The sequence below is a fragment of the Dermochelys coriacea genome, chromosome 10 (genome assembly GCF_009764565.3).
Source record: "Dermochelys coriacea isolate rDerCor1 chromosome 10, rDerCor1.pri.v4, whole genome shotgun sequence".
Lineage (NCBI taxonomy): Eukaryota > Metazoa > Chordata > Testudines > Dermochelyidae > Dermochelys > Dermochelys coriacea.
The window spans coordinates 15610295-15628681 of NC_050077.1; the positions used below are offsets into that span (position 1 = coordinate 15610295).

Sequence of the window (18387 nt, forward strand, 5' to 3'; positions counted from 1 at the left end):
AAGGAGCAGCCATGAGAGAGAGGGAGTCCATCCTCTATGCCTAACCATTTGGCATCCAGGTGGTGGCTTTATGATGCAAAGATTTGTCTGCTAAAAAATGAGAAGTCCCTCATACCAGAGTGCACCAAATAGCCAGCAGGTATATGTGGGGTCGGGTCTCCTTCTGCTTCGGCTCTCTAAATTTGTCTCCCTCTTCTTGCTTTAGATAACATCCTATGATGATCCTAATCAGTTGCCAGATCCTTTCAACGATATCTCCATTGGAGGATGGGAAATCACTGACGAGCCCATGGGCCGGTTATCGGTCTGGGTGGTGTCCTTACAAGGAAGGGTATAACTTTTGTGTGTGTGTGTGTTCCTTATCTGTTGTGGTTTTGTAGCCATGTTGGTCCCAGGGTATTAGAGAGACAAGGTGGATGAGGTAATATCTTTTATTGGGCCAACTTCTGCTGGGTAGATAGACAAGCTTTGGAACTACACAGAGCTCTTCTTCAGGGCTGGGAAAGGTAGTCTGAGTGTCACAACTAAATACAAGGTGGAACAGATACTTTAGCATTTGTAGTTAACACATATTCTAAGAGACCATTCAAAGTGAAGTGGCCCATTAAAACTCTGTCATCAGGCAAAAAGAGGATGTTAGTGGGTTATAGGTGGTTGTACTGAGGCATCAATCCAGTGTCTTTGGGCTTGGCTACACTTGCAATAAAGGAGCCTCGGGTGCACTAGCTCACTACCCGTCCACACTGGCAAGGCACATAGAGCGCTCTGACTCTGCGGCTACAGCGCTGCTGGTACTCCACCTTGGTGAGCAGAATAACGTTTGCTGAGCCCCCGCTGGAGCGCCGCAGCACCAATGTGGACAAAATGTTGCATTACTGCGCTCTGATCAGTCTCCGGACATGTCCCATAATCCCCTTTAGTCAAGTGGCCACTCCTGTCATTGTTTGTTTTTTGAATCACTGTAGGAATGCGGAAATGCCCTTTGAAAGCTCCGTTTCTGACAGCCAGCTGCTTATCTGCTCCATGACAAAGCAAGCCATTAGTGTGGAATGCTGTGTGTGGGAGAGAGGCGGGAGGGAAAGGGAGGTCTGCTGCTGTCTGACACAAGACAAGACAGCATGCTGACATGCTCTCAGCCCTCCAAAAACCCACTCTCTCTCCCCCCCATATACACACAACACACTCCCTGTCACACTCCACCCCATCCCATCCCACCCCACCCCCCATTTGAAAAGCATGTTGCAGTCGCTTGCATGCTGGGATAGCTGCCCATAATGCACTGCACCCAATGCTGCTGCAAGTGCCGCAGATGTGACCACACCAGTGCGCTTGAAGCTGTCAGTGTGGACAGACTGCAGCGCTTTCCCTGCTGCACTCTACAAACGCTGGTTAACTCAAAGCACTCTGCAAGTGTAGCCATACCCTAATATTAAGACCATGATTTTTAGTATCTAGCAAAGTTATGAATTTGAGCTCCCAGGTTCATCTTTTGAAGGTGTTGTGCAGGTTTCCATTGAGGACAAGGACTGAGAGGTCAGATATGGAGCAATCATTTTGTGAAAAACGTTCGCCCTTTAATGTGGTGGGTTTTTTTTCTTTTATCATTTTTCTGTGAGAGTTCATTTGAGAGCATCGTGATTGTTTGGTTTTACCCATCTAGTTTTTGGAGCATTTAGTGCATTGGATGAGGTACACCACATGTGACAAACATGTGTAGGACCCGTGCATCTTGGAAGGTGTGTTACAGGTAGGTATTTATCATCGTAGCAGTGGAGATATACTTGCAGGTTTTGCATCTGTTGTTATGGTAAGGGTCTGTTACCACTCTGAGTTGGTGGGTCCTGGTCTGTGAGAAGCTGGTTTCTAGTGATGAGGTTGCGGGGATGGGAGATGATATCTGAAGGCCAGATCACAATTGACTAGGTGGCTGTGAATCTGAGTGTTTAAGACCAGACAGATGTGCTGCAAGCTAAAGCATTGCCTTCATACTCTGGTCAGGATCTTTGCTGTTTAAACCCTTAAAGTGGCATGTTCTCTCTGCTGTGTGTAAATGTTGGGCTGAACACCATCAAAGGTTATGAAGGTGGTGAGGTATTGGCCCCTACACAAACGGTGTCTGTCTAAGTTCATTACAGTTAATGCCAAATCATGACTTTTTATCTATAGCAGTAACCTGGGTGTGTGAATGCTGCATATTTTCCTAAGGAAGAAGGATTCTTAGCATACGATTCAATGGTTCTAAGTTTCTTTAATGTGCCTTGAATTATATTTAACTGCTCCGAATGTTGAAAAAACCACACAGATCGTGTGGTAAGAGATCATGGGCCCAGTCCAAATTGGCTTGCATCATACAAGCTAGTCTATAGAAAAGCCTCCTCCCTTGATACACAGGGAAATGGTCTGCAGCTGTATAATCTACTCAACTAATGCCACTTAAAGGTGAGAGTTCAAATGCTATAAAAGGAGCCTTGGCTAGAGAAGAATGGTTCTCTCCTTTCTGTCAGGCTGGACATCTGTTTGCCCTAAAGGTTCTGATTGTTTATATTAGGGTAGCATTTTTCTAAGGCTTTTGTGTCTGTCCTAGGTATGGTATAGAGAAGACGTTTGCCACCACAATCCAGAAGGCTCCTCGTGGTCCTTAATAGCCACCCCCGGAGAAGCAGTACAGATCAGCTGTGGACCATATGACCTCCTATGGGCAACACTTTGGGAGGGGCAAGCTATTGTGAGAGAAGGGATTGATAGAAATAACCCTCAAGGTAAAACCCCGTCATGCCATGCAGGGAAGTCGCTTTGATTTGTAGAGAAAACAAGAGGCTAATGAACAATGACTCCTTGTTTTACTTGGCAGGAATTTCTTGGACAATTGTGGAACCCCCAAGCTCTGAAAATGGGATCCTGCACATCTCTGTGGGTGTAAATGTGGTGTGGGCGGTTACTAAAGACAGAAAAGTAAGAGGCCTGGAGCTACATTTCTGGTTCTCTTCCCTGTATGTTTACAGTATGTTACTCTTCTGTGCAAGCTTATGAAATGTCAGTGATTTGGGATTTCTTGCACCCTTTGCGGGGTAAGTTCCAATGCCCCAAAATTGCAGGGGTGCTCTGTGGCTCTTAGTGACTGAACTACCCAAAGGCATATGGGTGTCTCTGAGAAGGCTGCTCAGCCACTCTCCCAGAACAGAAATAGGTTCCAGCTCGACAGCATGCTGCTGCCCGTTTGGGATAATGCTACAGACAAGAGGCCAAACTCAAGTCAAACAGCAGCAAATGAGTGTAAGAGGAAGTTTCACAACCCTAGGCTGGGGCTCCTTTACAGCTGCTCAGTGACGGGTGTCATGTATTACATCTGAACATAGCCAGTCGAGTGGCATGTAGCGATAATGAGGATATGAAAAGAAACGGCAAGGAGCAAGGCACGGTGTGGAATTCACAGTGAAGAATACAGAAGGGCCTAGACTGAGAGGTGTACAGCCATTTCCTCGGCTATGGTTTTTGAGCCCCCTGGAAAGAGTGAAAACTGCTTATTTCACACAGGCATCTTGATTGTCTCTAGCTGATGATCACTGGTACAGATTCAAAGCTCAGAAATATGTACCGGTCCCAAAACCAAAACGCCTTTTCACCAAAGAGTTTATAGCCCCAGCACGCTGTGAAATAGGCAAGTTCGCTAGTCAGAATAGCTAAAGCATTAGTCTCTAGCCTTGGGTGATAAAGTCTATTGTGTATTTCTAAACCTGGTGATTAGCAAAATACTTGACCGTATAAAGGTCACCAATCCCTCCATCTAGTAGTGCTTTCTGTTACTGATCCAGGACAGAATATAGCAAATCCCACCTATGTGAACAAGGCAATATTCAGTCCCTACTTTATACTTTATAACAAAACAAAACAAAAATTATGGTTCAATCTTGGCTTCTTATCTAGGATGCCCATGTATGTGCATGTGTTTGCTCATTGTGTTTACAACTTCAAGTCTCTGTGCAAATCCCAGATAGTCTGTTGTTCTGATGACGATAAACCCCCTTTACCTATATTATACTAACAAATTTATTAGAGCATAAGTTTTCGTGAGCTACAGCACACTTCATCGGATGCATCCGATGAAGTGAGCTGTAGCTCACGAAAGCTTATGCTCTAATAAATTTGTTAGTCTCTAAGGTGCCACAAGTACTCCTTTTCTTTTTGCGAATACAGACTAACACGGCTGCTACTCTGAAACCTATATTATACTGTATGGCTGACTAATAACAAATATCTGCTGTACTTGGAAAAGAATCACTGGGTCTAAGCACTAACAGAGTGTAATTATCCCAGGTTCTTACTGCAAATTAGTAGTTTCCAGGGTTTATTGATGATAACTTTATTGAAGTTAAATAACAAACATGACGTCTCTTATTAGTACAATACAATAGCATATATAGCTTAAGGCTTGTCTAGACAGGGACATTATACCGGTATAATATAGGGGGTGAATTTAAAGCTCTGTAGTTTTACCAGTATAACTCCCTGTGTGGGCACTCTTAGTCCAATAGGAGTGTCTTTTTCCAGTTTCGTTTATGATGTTTTGGAAGTGGTTTAAATTAAGACGTAAGAAGTTGGTCTTTTTCCGGAATAAGAACGTCCACACACACTTACACTGGTATAATTAAACTGCTATAGCTATACTAATGTAACTGGAAAAATCTCCCTCGTGGACAATCTTTTAGATGTTTTTTATTTGGTAAAGAATGAGATAGAACCAAGCTAATCTAATAGGAGATTAAATACATAGTATGTTTTGATTATTTAAAAATCCAACCAATAATTTAACAAACAACTTCTAAAGTAAACACAGCCTAATCCTTTGGACTTAATATAATATGTCTAAAGCCCTTGAAAAGCTTGGTGAGGTGACTTGGAGGTAGTTAGGGCCTTTAGTAGTTAGGGGCCTTTAGATGTGATAAAAGCCATTCTACAATTGAGATATAAAAGAATGAATTTTCCCATGCACCAGAGAAACTCTCATTCTTAGGGGAAGAGATGGGGAACTGGCTGGCTCACCCTTGTCAGCTATTTGCTCTCTAACTTCTCAGAGAAGTTCTCCTTACAGAAATTATGGAACTGCCTCTCATTTACACCATCCTGGCACTCTAAGGGGCCTTAAAGTGGGTGTGTTACATTTCCTCCCACTGTAAGGCCTGTTTGCACTGCCAGAATGGTGTAAAGGGGCCACAGTGCAAATGAGAATCTGATCGCTTCTCCCTCATTCCTAGAGCAGTTCTTTAGTATTGAAGTTCTTATAGAGTATTAGTTACTTTTGAAAGAGTTAGCTAGTAAAAACTGTTGCTGGGATTTTGAAAGGAACCTAAAGGGCTAGGAACCCAACTGCCAATGGGATTTTAGGAACCTAACTCTCTTAGGTCCCTTTTCAGACTAGGATTGTCAACGCTGTTCTGGATAATTGCCATGTCTGAGGTGCATGCCAGTGTATGCTGTGCTGCCCCGAGGGAGGTGAAAGTGCAGCCTTGGGAGTTTGGAGTTCTATTCCCCACTCTGCCACTGACTTGTTGACACCTTAGGCAAGTCTCTTAATGGCTCAGTGCCACAGTCTACAAGATGCTTTGGAAGCCTCAGACCAAAGGCACTACTGAAGTATTATTGGTTGCTCAAGGCCACATGGCAATGGAAGAACTGAGAATGAGACGGAGAAGCCCTGACTCCCAGCCACGGCTTTAACCATTTAACTGTCTCTCTGCTAGTACAGTAGTTCAAAACTTGGATTTTAACTTGTGACAGGTGTGGTTCAGAAGAGGTGTGAACTCGCACAATCCATGTGGCACCAACTGGATTGAAATGGTTGGAGAAATGATGATGGTAAACGTAGGCTTAAATGACCAGGTAAGGCAGCGGAACACCAATTGTGTGAACACATGAGCATGTTTAGACTCCTTCTGTAGGATCACTGTTCAGCTTTGCGGTCGGAATACACTCGGGGGACGCCAGGATGTTCAGTCCAACAAGGGGCCCAATTGCCTGAACTGCCAAAAGACACATGAGGCACTGGGGGGTTTGCAATGCGAGAATGTTCAGCGAACCTGCCTCTCATTTGATATACTTGAGTACAAACCACCCCCCATCCCACAATCAACCCTATACAAGAGTGATGCACTGCACCTAAACTACCAGAACTAGAGACAAACCCAAAGAAAACCCCTGACTCAGGAAAGACTCTTGCCCTCAACTGACCTCTTCTCACTCCCTTGTTGTAGCTGATGCCCATCTGCTTTCCATGCCATTCATCCCCTTAGGACACACAGACATTCCCGTCAAGGCCCCTTTCTCCCCTAGGTCTGGGGAATCGGCTGCGAGGATCGAGCTGTTTATTTCCGGCAAGGCGTCACTCCGAGCGAGCTCAGCGGGAAGACATGGAAGGCGATTGTATCTGGCAGAGAGAGTGACAGGTCTCAGACCGGCAGCTCGACCAGTCTGCTCAGGTAGCTAATAAAGTTTCCAAAAGCCCTAAAGGCCATCAGATTTTGGTGCTTCCAGGGCATGAGGAGTATTTCTATGAACACAATCCATCCAGTTTGTTCAAGGCTCCTCACTGTGACCTTGAGCAAACCCCACATATGGCTCCGGCTTCTCGCCAGGTGCTGAAGTCCATTTGTTTGGGGTTTTTTCTTTCTCAATTAAAATGCAACAGTGAGCAGCAAACTCTTCCTCTCTGGGGAGGGAGACAATGTTCTGACTTGAGAATTCAGTGCAGCCTGGCAGTAAAGTGAGCTGAGCTGGGATTTGCCCTCAGATTCCAGGGTCCAGTCTAGAACAGGATGAAATGTTACCTGCCAGATATCCTGGAGGTATTTTCCCCACTTAATGATTATTCTCCTCTTGGGGGTCACTTGTGTGGCATGTTGCCACTTTCTTTCCCAGAGAGGGTAAACAAATGATTCCATGATGAGAGTTGGCCCATCGGCCATGCTGGGAACACTGCAAGAAGCCACGTGCTGAGCCCTAGGGCTCAGAACATCTCGTGTTGCTGAACAGAAACTATCTGCAGTTGAGAATGAAACCACAGTGTTGATAGGCTCTATTATTATTTATTATTATTATTATTATTATTATTCATTTGTGCTAGTGATACCTGGGAGCCCCAGGCCCCCATTGTCCTAGGCAAACACAGAACAAAAAGACAGCCCCTGCCCGAGGGAGTTTGCAGTCTGAGAATAAGACAAAACAACAGATGGATGCAGACAGAGGGGGAGCGCAAGGAAACAACGATGCAATCTTGTCTTTACAGACAAGACAAACACAGGGTGGGGAAAAGGTTAGCACACACAAGCAGACTGAACAGGGTAATGGCAGCGAACATCATGTTAATGCCAGGATTCTTTTTAGTTTGCCAGTGGAGGGATAGAGTGAGTTAGGAGGGGATCGGCTAAATAGAACAGGGAATGGAGGGGTGGAGGGCGGGCAGGAAGGGGAAGGTAGCTGTGGAGTGAATCTGAGATGAAGGTGGTAGGGAGCTGAAGGAAACAGCTGATCAGCACAGGGCACAGATTGTTCACCCATTCTGTAGTCCTGACTGGAACATCCAAAGGTCTTTGCTTCCAAAGGGCTGGAGTCTCTAGCTGGGTTCTCTCTGCACCGCTCCTCCAAGGCCACATGGAGAAGACAGGAGGCACCGTATGGGCCCTAGAACTCCCAGAAGGTGTGTGGGGTTTCCCCTGCACTGTTCTGGGGCCAAGGGCGCATTGGGAGGAAGAAAGGGGCCTGGCTGGACCCATATTTTACCCCTGCCCTTCCCAAATGCAGCAGTCCCTGCTTTGGCTGCTTCTGTTCCTACCAGTTGAAGTCTCAAGAGTCCTGCTCAGCATTTGTAAACCAAAAGACAGAGCCTTGGGGTGTTAACACTTGGGGTATTCTGGAGAGTTCTGTACAGCCAACCCTATAGGCTGTCATAAAAGGATTTCCCAGCATGGGCTGCAAAGCCATGCATCGGGCTCTCTTCCCTTGGGGATGGAGTTAAGCTTTTACCATAAAAGGTCTGCTTTGTATTAGCTGTTCACTGTGTAGCCATCTCTATCTGTCATTCTCTGGTCTTTTCTATGGCTCTGTGCCGGTTGATAATTCGGAGAATGGTGGCTGATTAGTTACTTGTCTGTTTGTCCCCAAGCGCTGGCTGTTTCTTCAGTGACGACGTTAGGGAGCAAATGAATTTGATTGTTCAGAGCGATGCTGACATTTCCTCTGATACTGAGAGCCCACAGATACACCCAAACCTTGCTGACATGCCCCTGACAGGTGCTGCAGCTAGCAACACTGGTAACAACGTAGGAAGCCAGTCAGCAGAAGCGAGTGCAAACTTGGCTGTGGATCCTCTGGACTCTACTCCTGAAGAAGCCAGCCCTGCTTCAGACAGTGGCGAGAAGGCTGGTCTCGAAAAACCCAAGTCTTCTGCTGACCAGGATGCCCATCCTGCAGAACTGCCGTGGACAAACATTGACTTAAAGGAGGCCCATAAAAAGCCTCTGCTCGCTGCCAGCACCTTCCCGGAGACATCCAGCCTGTCTTCCCTTGGCATGTTCTCAGTTGGAGTTGACGAACATTATGGAGCTGATGAGCACCCGTTGTGGGCTTGGGTGTGTGGGGGAGGCTGCCTGGTGGATTCACACAGCTTGCTGAAATGGTTCACTCTTCAGTCAGGTACTGTCAGCTCAGTGTAGCTGGGCCTTGATCCCCACTCAGGGCCTAATAAGATACCTTGCTTTTTTTATTTTTTTTAAGCGTGTCCTTATCTCAAAATAATCCCTCCTTCTCCCACCCACTCTCTTACCTAGTATCCTGCATGCCAGTTAGCTGTTACCCTTCATCCCAGAAGAGAAAGTATTTCCTGCTGTGCATATCTACCTGTAAAGCACTTTATGAACGTAGTTAGTGACTATTTCTCTGCATATTTGGCAGACATGTTACACAGGGAATAATCCAGTTTGTTGGAACTCCACACACCTGTTTAGCTCTCCATAGTGTTGAAACTGGAGCTCAGGATAAAACGGCTCCTGGGTGTGACTGAAAACTAGTCAAAAGTAAGTTGTGGAGGGAGCCTGTTTAGAGACAAATACCGCACAGTACCTGCTGGTACCATAGTCCTTGTGATCCGAGGATGAGATATACACTATCGTAAGCCTTTCTAATGGCAAGAGGAATTGAAAAGTGGTTTTCTGAATGGGAGCCCAGCCTTGACTCCTGGAGGGGTTAGAACAGGGAGGAGGCTTTTGAAGAAAGTGAAATATGATCAAATTTCCAAATAAGTTGGTTGTCAAATTAGTGTGTATGTGGCATCCCAGTACTTAGTCTTGTCTTACTGGTCATCTCAGCTCTGTATCAGAATCTGTAGAGCACATGGTCATCTCCTAGGACCATACAGGTGCTACTTTAGTGGAAGAATATAGAGAGGAGTTTGATAAGTCTTTCAATCCATTTTCTATGCACCATTTACAGTGTTCTCACTGGCCCTTTGATAATGCCACTGGGGCTAGTGTGTACATGCAATAGTGGTGTGAGACCAGAGGCATTTCGCCCAGTGTTTTTGAAGTGGCAAATTGTGTCTTGAGCATCTAATACTTCACATAATTGAGTTTAAAGCTCACTTGGTCACCATGTTGGTTTTGCTCTAGATCTGTTATCCTCTGTGCAGTCCCTTTACCTGTCTATCAGTCCAGCGCAGACAGCAGCGTGGCGAAAGCAGATTTTCCAGCAGCTCAGTGAAAGGACCAAGCGGGAACTGGAGAACTTTAGACACTATGAACAAGCTATTGAGCAGGTAAGTGAAAGTCCTCCTGTTTCTTTCCCTTTAACTCTGATCATGATTCAACATCTGACAGGACTGGGCATCCGTGATGGTACTGTCCAGTGTATGTGCTGCAACCTACTGTTATTAAGCATTGTATCCTTGCCCCCGTTCACATTTGTTCATTACCACAGCTCTTAGAGCAACTTTTCCCAAGCACTCCAACTGGAAACCCTAGTAGTCATTAAACCTCTGTCACAGCTGCTCTTGTAGAAAAGTTCCACTATAAAAGCTAGTACTATAAAAAAGAACCCTGGCTGACACTGTTGCACTTGTTACTGAATATGCTGAAATCCCTAATCCAGGACACCTTTAAATTGTGTTAGATGCATGTGAGTTACTGTACTACACAAATTCAGGGCCTTCTGTTTGCATGAATATCCTTATTACCTCAATAAATGAGTGAGCTTGTTCTCTATGAACACCAGGGGGCATACCACAGCTTCCATAAGTAGTGCTTATAATGTCAAGAACATCTGAATAACAGGATTTCTAGTTAATATTTCCCTTTGATTATCACACACAATTTCCGTGGGCTCTTCTTAGATTTCATTCAGGATTTTGGCCCCTCCTTTTCTAAGAATCCAATATCACCTGTTTAAAGTATTAAAATACAATTTGTTTCAATATAGAACAGTTTGGTGTATGCACTTTCAATCAGTTTTAATAGATGATGTTAAAAGCACTTAAACTCTAGAAACACTGTTTCTAACTCTAACCCCAGTTAGAAACAACCTGTTGTATTTTCCCAAGTCAGAGACTCTCTCTGTGATTTTAAACTCTCTGAAGTGGCGACTCTCTGAAGGTGGCATCTCTTTACCATCGAGTTTTGTTAGCCTTCATCTGATCACATTATTTTCTGCTTGTGTCAAAGCTTCACGGTATTGTATAGAAAGAACGAGCAGTTGAGGAGGTGTCCAGAAAACTCTTTGCAGCTCCTTGTAACCTTGTGTTTCTGCTACAGTCTGTCTGGGTGAAAACAGGGACCTTACAGTGGTGGAGAAGCTGGAAGCCTCATAAATGGACAGATGTGCGAGTGGCGCTGGAGCAGTTCACTGGGAATGATGGCATGCGAGACAGTATTCTGTTCGTCTATTACATGTATCGTGAGGAGAAGAAGGTGCATTCGAGAAGCACATTGCAGTGCTGGTGTCCCATTTGACAAGAGGAAAAACATGACTAGATGGGGATGGGCATTGTGATACAAGATTTCTCGTCTAGGTCACCATTTCTGATCTGGCCCAGGCCAGTAGCAAATGAAAGTCTTTTCTCTCTGGTGGCTGTCTCAGGGTTCTGTTAGAAATAATCCTGCTCTCAGTGGGAAAGCCACCACCAGGTTGACAGCAATTATCTATCTTGTTGACAGCCCAAAGACTGAATGGTCATGGAGAAAGAACAACCTTTTTGGCCTAGCATGGGGGGCCCTCTGAAGTAGGGTTGACACACACTGGCAGAGAGGTGTAGAGGCAGTAGATAGGACCTCAGTCATCCAGGGCTGTAAGTCTAACCCCATTTCATGAGCACTCCCAAACACAATGTGGGTTTTCTCCCAAGCAGAATGTTAGTCCCTCTGCCATCCTTACCAGGGACCATTTGTTCAAGGTCTCCCTATTGTGGGGGAGGCTTAACGGGAGTTTGCCTTGTTCACTAATACCCTTTGTATTGTGCCAGTACATCCACGTGTTCCTGAACGAAGTTACCATTCTCGTTGAAGTTCTGAATGATGCCAAACACTCCTTCGCTCTCTACACGCCTGAGAGGACAAAGCAGCGGTGGCCAATTCGTCTAGCAGCTGCCACGGAACAAGAAATGCATGACTGGGTAATTCTGCCAACTTTCTAATGCAGTCTGGTTACATTTGAAATGACTTCCTTAAACCCTCGTTTGTGTGAGGTTTGAGCGTCAGGTTTGCAACCTCTGGACTCTTTGGCTATGTCTGCACTAGCAAACATTGGGAAGATATACCACTAGTGCTACAAAAATTCAGCCCAAGTTTACTTGACATCATAGTGAAAACACCTGCAGCTGCATGTCACCACTAGGGCTCATGCCGGTGTGACCTGTGGTGCAGCTCACCCCATGATCACTCTTGTGGGATTTTTGTCCCCTCTAAAATCCCCTACTGTAGACCAGGCCACAGGAACTCTGTGGCAGGATTAACTCAGTCCTACCCTTCTTTGGAGGCCGAGAAATGGAGTTGTGTGTGATGGGCAGGGGCTACAGGCATTCAAACCACCTTAACTACTAAGGTTTGCTCAGCGCTGTGTAGATATTCTACTTCTCATAAAGAGCTTAAACAAGTGGGACAAAACTTTCCTTCACTGTTGTGCATTGAGCTGTCTATCCGCCTGCTTGCGTCTCTGTAGCACAAAAGTGGCTGCATTTCAGCAGTGGCGAGAGGGAAGGAGGGAGGTATTTGTACAGAGACATTGTGAAGACTCTGGGGATCCTGAAAGATAAATCATGCTGATAGCAACGAATCATGACACCTTTGATCTGAACTCTGCTAGTTCACCTTGGAGATTTGTAAAAGGCAATGAGGATAGCCTCTTTTCACTAGCACTAGATGACCTATGTTAAGGGAAAACCCTGTGTTCGCACCATGAAATGCACCTCCTCGCTCTTTGTTCCTTCCTTATATTGCAGCTGGCTTTGCTGAGCATGTCCTGCTGTGAAAGCAGACGGATTCAAGGCCCTCCCTCCCACCAGGCCATCTGGTCTGTTACCTGCAAAGGAGACATCTTTGTCAGCGAGCCAAGTCCTGAATTAGAGGCCGCACCACACCTGATGCCATGTGACCAAATGTAAGAAGGTTTTAAAGTTCCCCTCACTACTGTGCATTTCAGTCAGCCAGAATTTTCTTTAATTCCACGTCCGTGGTTATGCGGTCTGTTGTGTGAAACACATGGTGTGCTGTAGATGTCAACCAATGATGAAGAGAGACATGGAGTTGCCTTCGTTTTCATAAGTGAGATGAAGAAGTTTCCTCAGGCTACATTTTGATGTTCACATGCTCAAGCTGCATGTTATGAGCCAGATCTTGCAAGGTTTCCTATCTGATTTCATTGGGATGACCTGTAAGACTTGCAGGGTTGGGTGCTAAATTCTCCTACACAGATTAGTGGATGGCATTTTAGAGTAAATGAAACATTCCATTCATTAGGGCTGAGATTTGAATAGCACTCAAGTGAGGGGATTCAGAATTCTGAATCCCACATGCAGTGGTGCTAGATGTTCTCTAGTGAGGACAGCAGGTGGGTTTCTATTCTAAGCATGATATTGCAGCCCTGACCACTGTAGTCCAAAAGCAAAGAGGCCCTTAATCTGCCTCAAAATTGGCAGGTTAAGGGCCAAGTAGAATTTTTGCTACTAATTGGAAGTGACTTGCACGAGGTGTTTCTGATTTATGAAACCCTAAAAATCCCTTGGGTGCATCTACAGCGCAGCTGGGTGGTGCGATTCCCAGTGTGAGTAGACAGACTGGCACTAGCTCAGCTCCAGCTAGCATGCTAAAAATAGCGTGGAGAGAGATTGCAGCATGGAGGGCGGCTTAGGGTAGCAACTGGAGTCCAAGACCGCCTGATCCCTTGGGTCAGAGCTCAGGTAGCTAGCAGTGCTGTTCTAGCATGCTAGCTTGAGCAGAGCTAGTAGGAGTCTGTCTACCCTGGCTGGGAATCACACCTCCCAACTGCAGTGTAGACATACCCTCAGAGTCCTAACGGTGGAAGGGAGAGGTGGGTGGGGCTCCACTCAGGCCCTAAAGCTTGCCAGGTTGCTGGTGCCTTTATCTACTCCTGCACACTTCCTGATCCGTAAAAGCAGGTCTTCTTTTCTACTTCCCCAGACGCCGCACTGGGATGTTACTCTACATTCCCTTTGCCTTCCCTCCTATTCCCTAGACACATGCTCCACACCCTGTGCGGCTCCTGGTCCCCAGGAAGGGATTTCCCCCTGGTGGGCACCTCCTCAGAGCTGCAGACATGGGGGTCCATCTTTAGTAAGTGAAAATAAGACTCTGGTCCTGCAGAAGATGAGAGAATCCCCTCTGGCCTCTTGCCTTCCCACAGACCCATATTAGGACCATCAATCCATGTGTATTAAACCAAGGAAATTCCTAGAGGAAAAGCTTCTGGGCGAAGTCAACCTGAGGGCAAATATCCACGCCTAACAAGTGAAAATCTTCACCAGTGTATCCTAGCTAACTGTTCAAAACAAACCAGCAATGGATCAAATCAGGAAATTCAAAGTTAAAGTTAGACGTAAGAGAGATGTTTGACAGGCTGCAGACTCGCAGCTGAGGTAGCCAAGCGACCTCCACCCACTGACAGGAGTCAGTCAAAAGGCGCATTCTTAACTGGCATCAATCGCCTTCCCCATGGGTTGGATAGAGGCTGAATGAGCTAGCAACTGAACTGTCCTCCAACCCTCCCTAAGTCAGGGCTGAGGTGCAGGACAGGGAACATGTGCCGTTACTGACTCCGCTATTGAGTTCATGTAAAATGTTCTCTCTCTCCCTGTAGGTTTTGGCGACAGATTGGAGGGCATCTCCGCCTGATAGAGTGCAATAGCCATGGCATAGCATGGGGCATAGGTTATGATCACACGGCCTGGGTTTATACTGGGGGATACGGAGGCGGCTTCATTCAAGGTAATGAGACGCATTTATTCTACCAGGGTGTATAAATTCCCTAGTTAACCTCCTGCGTGACACCAGCAGGACGAAAAATTTCAATCCCCCATCTTTGTATTGTGTCTAGTCTGTAGAATGAGGTGATGGGCATGTCCCATCTCTGCCAGGGAAGCAGGCTGCGCATCTTAGCTTTCTATCTTTAGCTCAGAAATGAGCAATAAAACGTGCATAAAAGTTCCACCAGGCAAAATTTTGAACTATTGCAACTTTCTTCTTTAATATTTAACTTTGCTTTTAATCCGAGTGATTTATTGCCTACAGGATTGGCCAGCAGCGCCGATAATATTTACATGCAATCAGATGTGAAATGTGTTTATATCTATGAGAACCAGCGGTGGAATCCAGTCACAGGATATAGCAACAGGTAAGTGTGTGCGTTTATAATGGTCAAGGGAAATGTCAGGGTGTTTTTAAACTTTAATTTCATGTGTTAAATTGAGATGGAAGGCGCATGGGCTTTGAGAGGCTAGATTTCATTAAAGGAAGCCTTTGTAGGCCTCAATCCTGCAATGCGTTGTACACCAGCACACCCCTGGGAAGGTGCAAGCAACGCATTGCAGGATTAAGGTCATAGATCGTAAGCGCTTCAAGTCAGGAAGCGTATCTTCCTGTGTGCTGTGTAGTGCTAAGCACAACGGGTCCCTGATCCTAAGTGGGGCCTCTAGATGCTGCATTTAATAACCATATTTAATAATCATCTAAAGACATTGGGGTCTAATGAAATGGAAGTCAATAAATCTCTCCTTGGTGGGTAGGAAACTTTGGAAAACGGCAGAATTCTCAAGATTCACCCTCCTGGTTTTTAAATGCAAAATAGTCAGTATTTTGAGATCTTTGATCAGTGTTTGGCAGGCAACTGAAATGCAGAGCAAACCTGTTTCATTTCAATCCCTTCTTCAAGAGAGTCTAGTGATTGAAGACTGTGTTCAGTGTATGGACGTGGGAAGTGCTAGGCAGAGGTGAAGAGCTTTAACTTTTATCCTTCTCTCACTGTTGCTTATTCTTTATTCCTTGTACTTGTGTTGCAGAGGGCTGCCCACAGACCGGTATATGTGGAGTGATGCGTCTGGCTTACAAGAATGCACAAAAGTTAACACAAAGCCTCCATCCCCGCAGTGGTCTTGGGTAAATTGTCTTGAAATTATTATTTTTCTATTTTTTATTTAAAAATAAAAACGGATGGCCTAGTTGTTCGGGTACAGAATGGAGGTGTCAGGAGACCTGGGTTCCATTCCTGGCTCTACCACTGACCTGCTGTTTCACTTTAACCTCTGGTTTCCTCATCGTTACCATGGAGATGATCTTCCCTGCATCTTAGGGATGCTGAGAGGATTGATTGTCCCCCTGCCCTCCCAACCCAATTTCTCTTTGGCTCCTTTGTGAATCCCACCCTGAATGTTTTTAAAGTCCTTGGGGACCCAGGATGGAAGTTGTTCTCAACAGGCAAAGTTGTACTATAAGTATTGTTATCAGAACATTCCATACAAGCAATTACAATGCAAAGGATGCAGAAGAAGAGGTGAAAGATGATCTCCCTGCTATGCCTTCACTTTCTGTTGTGCTCCTATTCACATTATCCTTCTGACTCTAGGTGTCTGACTGGTATATTGATTTTAACATTTCCGGTGGAACTGATCGGGAAGGCTGGCAGTATGCAGCAGACTTTCCAGCGTAAGGAGTTACCTTCTTGTACCTAATAGCCTGGCAGGACCATGCCAAGTTTAACACCTGATTGGCTACAACCACACTGCAAGCAATTATTTAAAACTAGTTGATTTAAAGTTCAGCTTTGCTTTAATGGGGGAATCTGTGCCTTGATTTCCCCCTTTGCAAAATGAGGGGGAGAGAGAGCTGCAGACAATCAGTGTTGAGTACTGTATCGATTTGAAGTATTACTGTCCATGGCATTTGGGGTGAAATATAAGTCCCACACAGCAAAATAAGAGTCTGCCAATATTCTAAAGTGGCAGGGAAGTCTCCAGGGTGAATAGTTATTTACAGTTGCAAGCCAATGCCTGGTATCCTCACAACACTGTGTGGTGTGAGGGGAGAGTTTTTTTACAGAACAGTTGCATTGGTAAATAATGCTGGGCTGAAGCATAGTCAGCACTGACAGACTGTTGCTGAAATGTGAGGTATTTCCAAGTCCTCTCAAACTTGCATTAAACCACGTATCTTTGGCAGATCCTACCATGGTCACAAGACGATGAAGGATTTTGTACGGCGAAGACGCTGGGCCAGGTAAGGGATTAAGTTATGGATATAAAGTTTAGAATTCAGACATGCTCCTTTCTTAAGGGCAAGCTGTTTAGTCCCTTAAATATCTCTCCACTAACAAAGGGCAAAAGCACTGAAACCTGCACTGAAGAACCCATCTCCAGCAGGGCAGCCCATGGCTTTAGCAACCACTTAAATTACATTTCACTTCCAACCTTTGCACACAAGTGTCCCAACGATTCTGTTGTGACTGTGTGAGATCTCTGGGTAGAAGCCCTCTGGTCACAGTTCAGATCAAGGTTCTTGTCACAGGACAGAGTGCCCAAAGTATTGCCTCATGGACTGCAGTCCTACAGGCAGCCTGCTGCGGTATTCCCCTTCAAGAGGCTTCTTCAAAACCTCAAACCCTTGTGTCCAGTCACAGCCCATTTCAGGTTCTGGTGTATTAAATACACAAAAAATTCAAAATAAAGCTCTCGTAAGCCCTTTATCCCCTTATTAGGACATGCTCAGGCCTTCCCTACCATAGTCTCACTTCCCCAAGTCCCAGCTTTCTCTACTGGAGCCTACTTTCACCCAGCAGCCTCTATACTCTAGTCTCCCTGAGCATCCTTCACTTCCTGCTGCTCATTACAAGGGAATCAGCTAAATCCCCTACAGATGAGCCTTAGTAACTAGGGCTGGCTGGGCCCAGGCCTCTAGCCCTTAAAGGGGCAGACCACCCTTTTATAGCTCCCTTTACAAATGGTGGTTAAATGATTAGTAGATGTTGTTAGAGAGTCCGCCAAGCCAGTAGGTTGCTTGTAACCATTTATAACACATGCCTCATATGCTTAGATTGCAGGCTCTTAGGGCAAGGACTGTCTTTTTGTTCTATGTTTGTACAGCACCCAACACAATGGTCTATGACTGGGGCTCCTAGGCACTACAATACACACAACAATAGGGCTTTAACCCTCTTATAGATGGAGTCCTAATATAAATGTGACCAGCACCACCTACTTACTAGGCAACTGATGACTTCCCAGCCAGGTTTTACTGTAATTGGATGGAACCAGAAAAGATTGAACTGTCACTGTATCCTGCCTTGAGCAGGAAGCACCCCTGCACCCTGTTTTTTCCCAAGGGAACCTGGGGCTATTCTGAATCACTCTAGTTTTCCTCATGCACTTTTTTGTGCTAAGCTATCAAACACCCTTACTAATGAGGCATTATGAGCCTACAAATTAAAGACTTCGATGTTTGGTGCTTGTTTTGTGGCTGCAGAGTCAACGTTTTAGGCCTCAAGCATCTCTTCCTCCCGCTCAGAGAGGCCCTCGGGCCACAAACAGTTCTGCTGTATGTCCTGTAACGAATTGAATCCAAATGAACTAAGTGCTGATGCCAAATATAACTGACACAAGTTGAGAAAAGCCTTGAGCCCAACCGTTCCTCTCTTTTTCAGTTGCACAAATTAAAATTGAAAACAAATAGGGGATTGCTTAGGGCTAGATCCTGGACTTGTGGGTTGGAGGAGAGAGAAATTCCCTGTGTTCCTGGGCTGGGTTCAGGTAGACATTCTGCCTGTGGAGTCTAATGTATCTTCCCTAATTTGCAATGCTACTTATTTCCACATGGAAACTAGAGCAGTGTAGCTTTCTGTAAGGGCCCA

At 45.5% G+C, this 18387-nt stretch overlaps 1 protein-coding gene across 6 annotated transcripts in view; it reads left to right on the forward strand.

The window, feature by feature from the left end:
* The window catches only part of TECPR1 (tectonin beta-propeller repeat containing 1), a 38502-nt gene that overhangs the window by 10892 nt on the left and 9223 nt on the right, over window positions 1–18387 (forward strand). For 5 of the 6 annotated variants that reach the window (XM_038420388.2, XM_043494483.1, XM_043494484.1 and 2 more), the window contains 15 exons: window positions 206–331; window positions 2585–2759; window positions 2852–2952; window positions 5776–5877; window positions 6328–6473; window positions 8156–8685; window positions 9657–9802; window positions 10794–10949; window positions 11501–11650; window positions 12476–12633; window positions 14350–14477; window positions 14781–14883; window positions 15548–15644; window positions 16111–16190; window positions 16704–16760. In XM_038420388.2, coding sequence (XP_038276316.1) covers window positions 206–331; window positions 2585–2759; window positions 2852–2952; window positions 5776–5877; window positions 6328–6473; window positions 8156–8685; window positions 9657–9802; window positions 10794–10949; window positions 11501–11650; window positions 12476–12633; window positions 14350–14477; window positions 14781–14883; window positions 15548–15644; window positions 16111–16190; window positions 16704–16760 — 2255 coding nt within the window. The remainder of the gene's footprint in view (window positions 1–205; window positions 332–2584; window positions 2760–2851; window positions 2953–5775; window positions 5878–6327; window positions 6474–8155; window positions 8686–9656; window positions 9803–10793; window positions 10950–11500; window positions 11651–12475; window positions 12634–14349; window positions 14478–14780; window positions 14884–15547; window positions 15645–16110; window positions 16191–16703; window positions 16761–18387) is intronic. The other variant, XM_043494485.1, reaches the window with a different exon arrangement.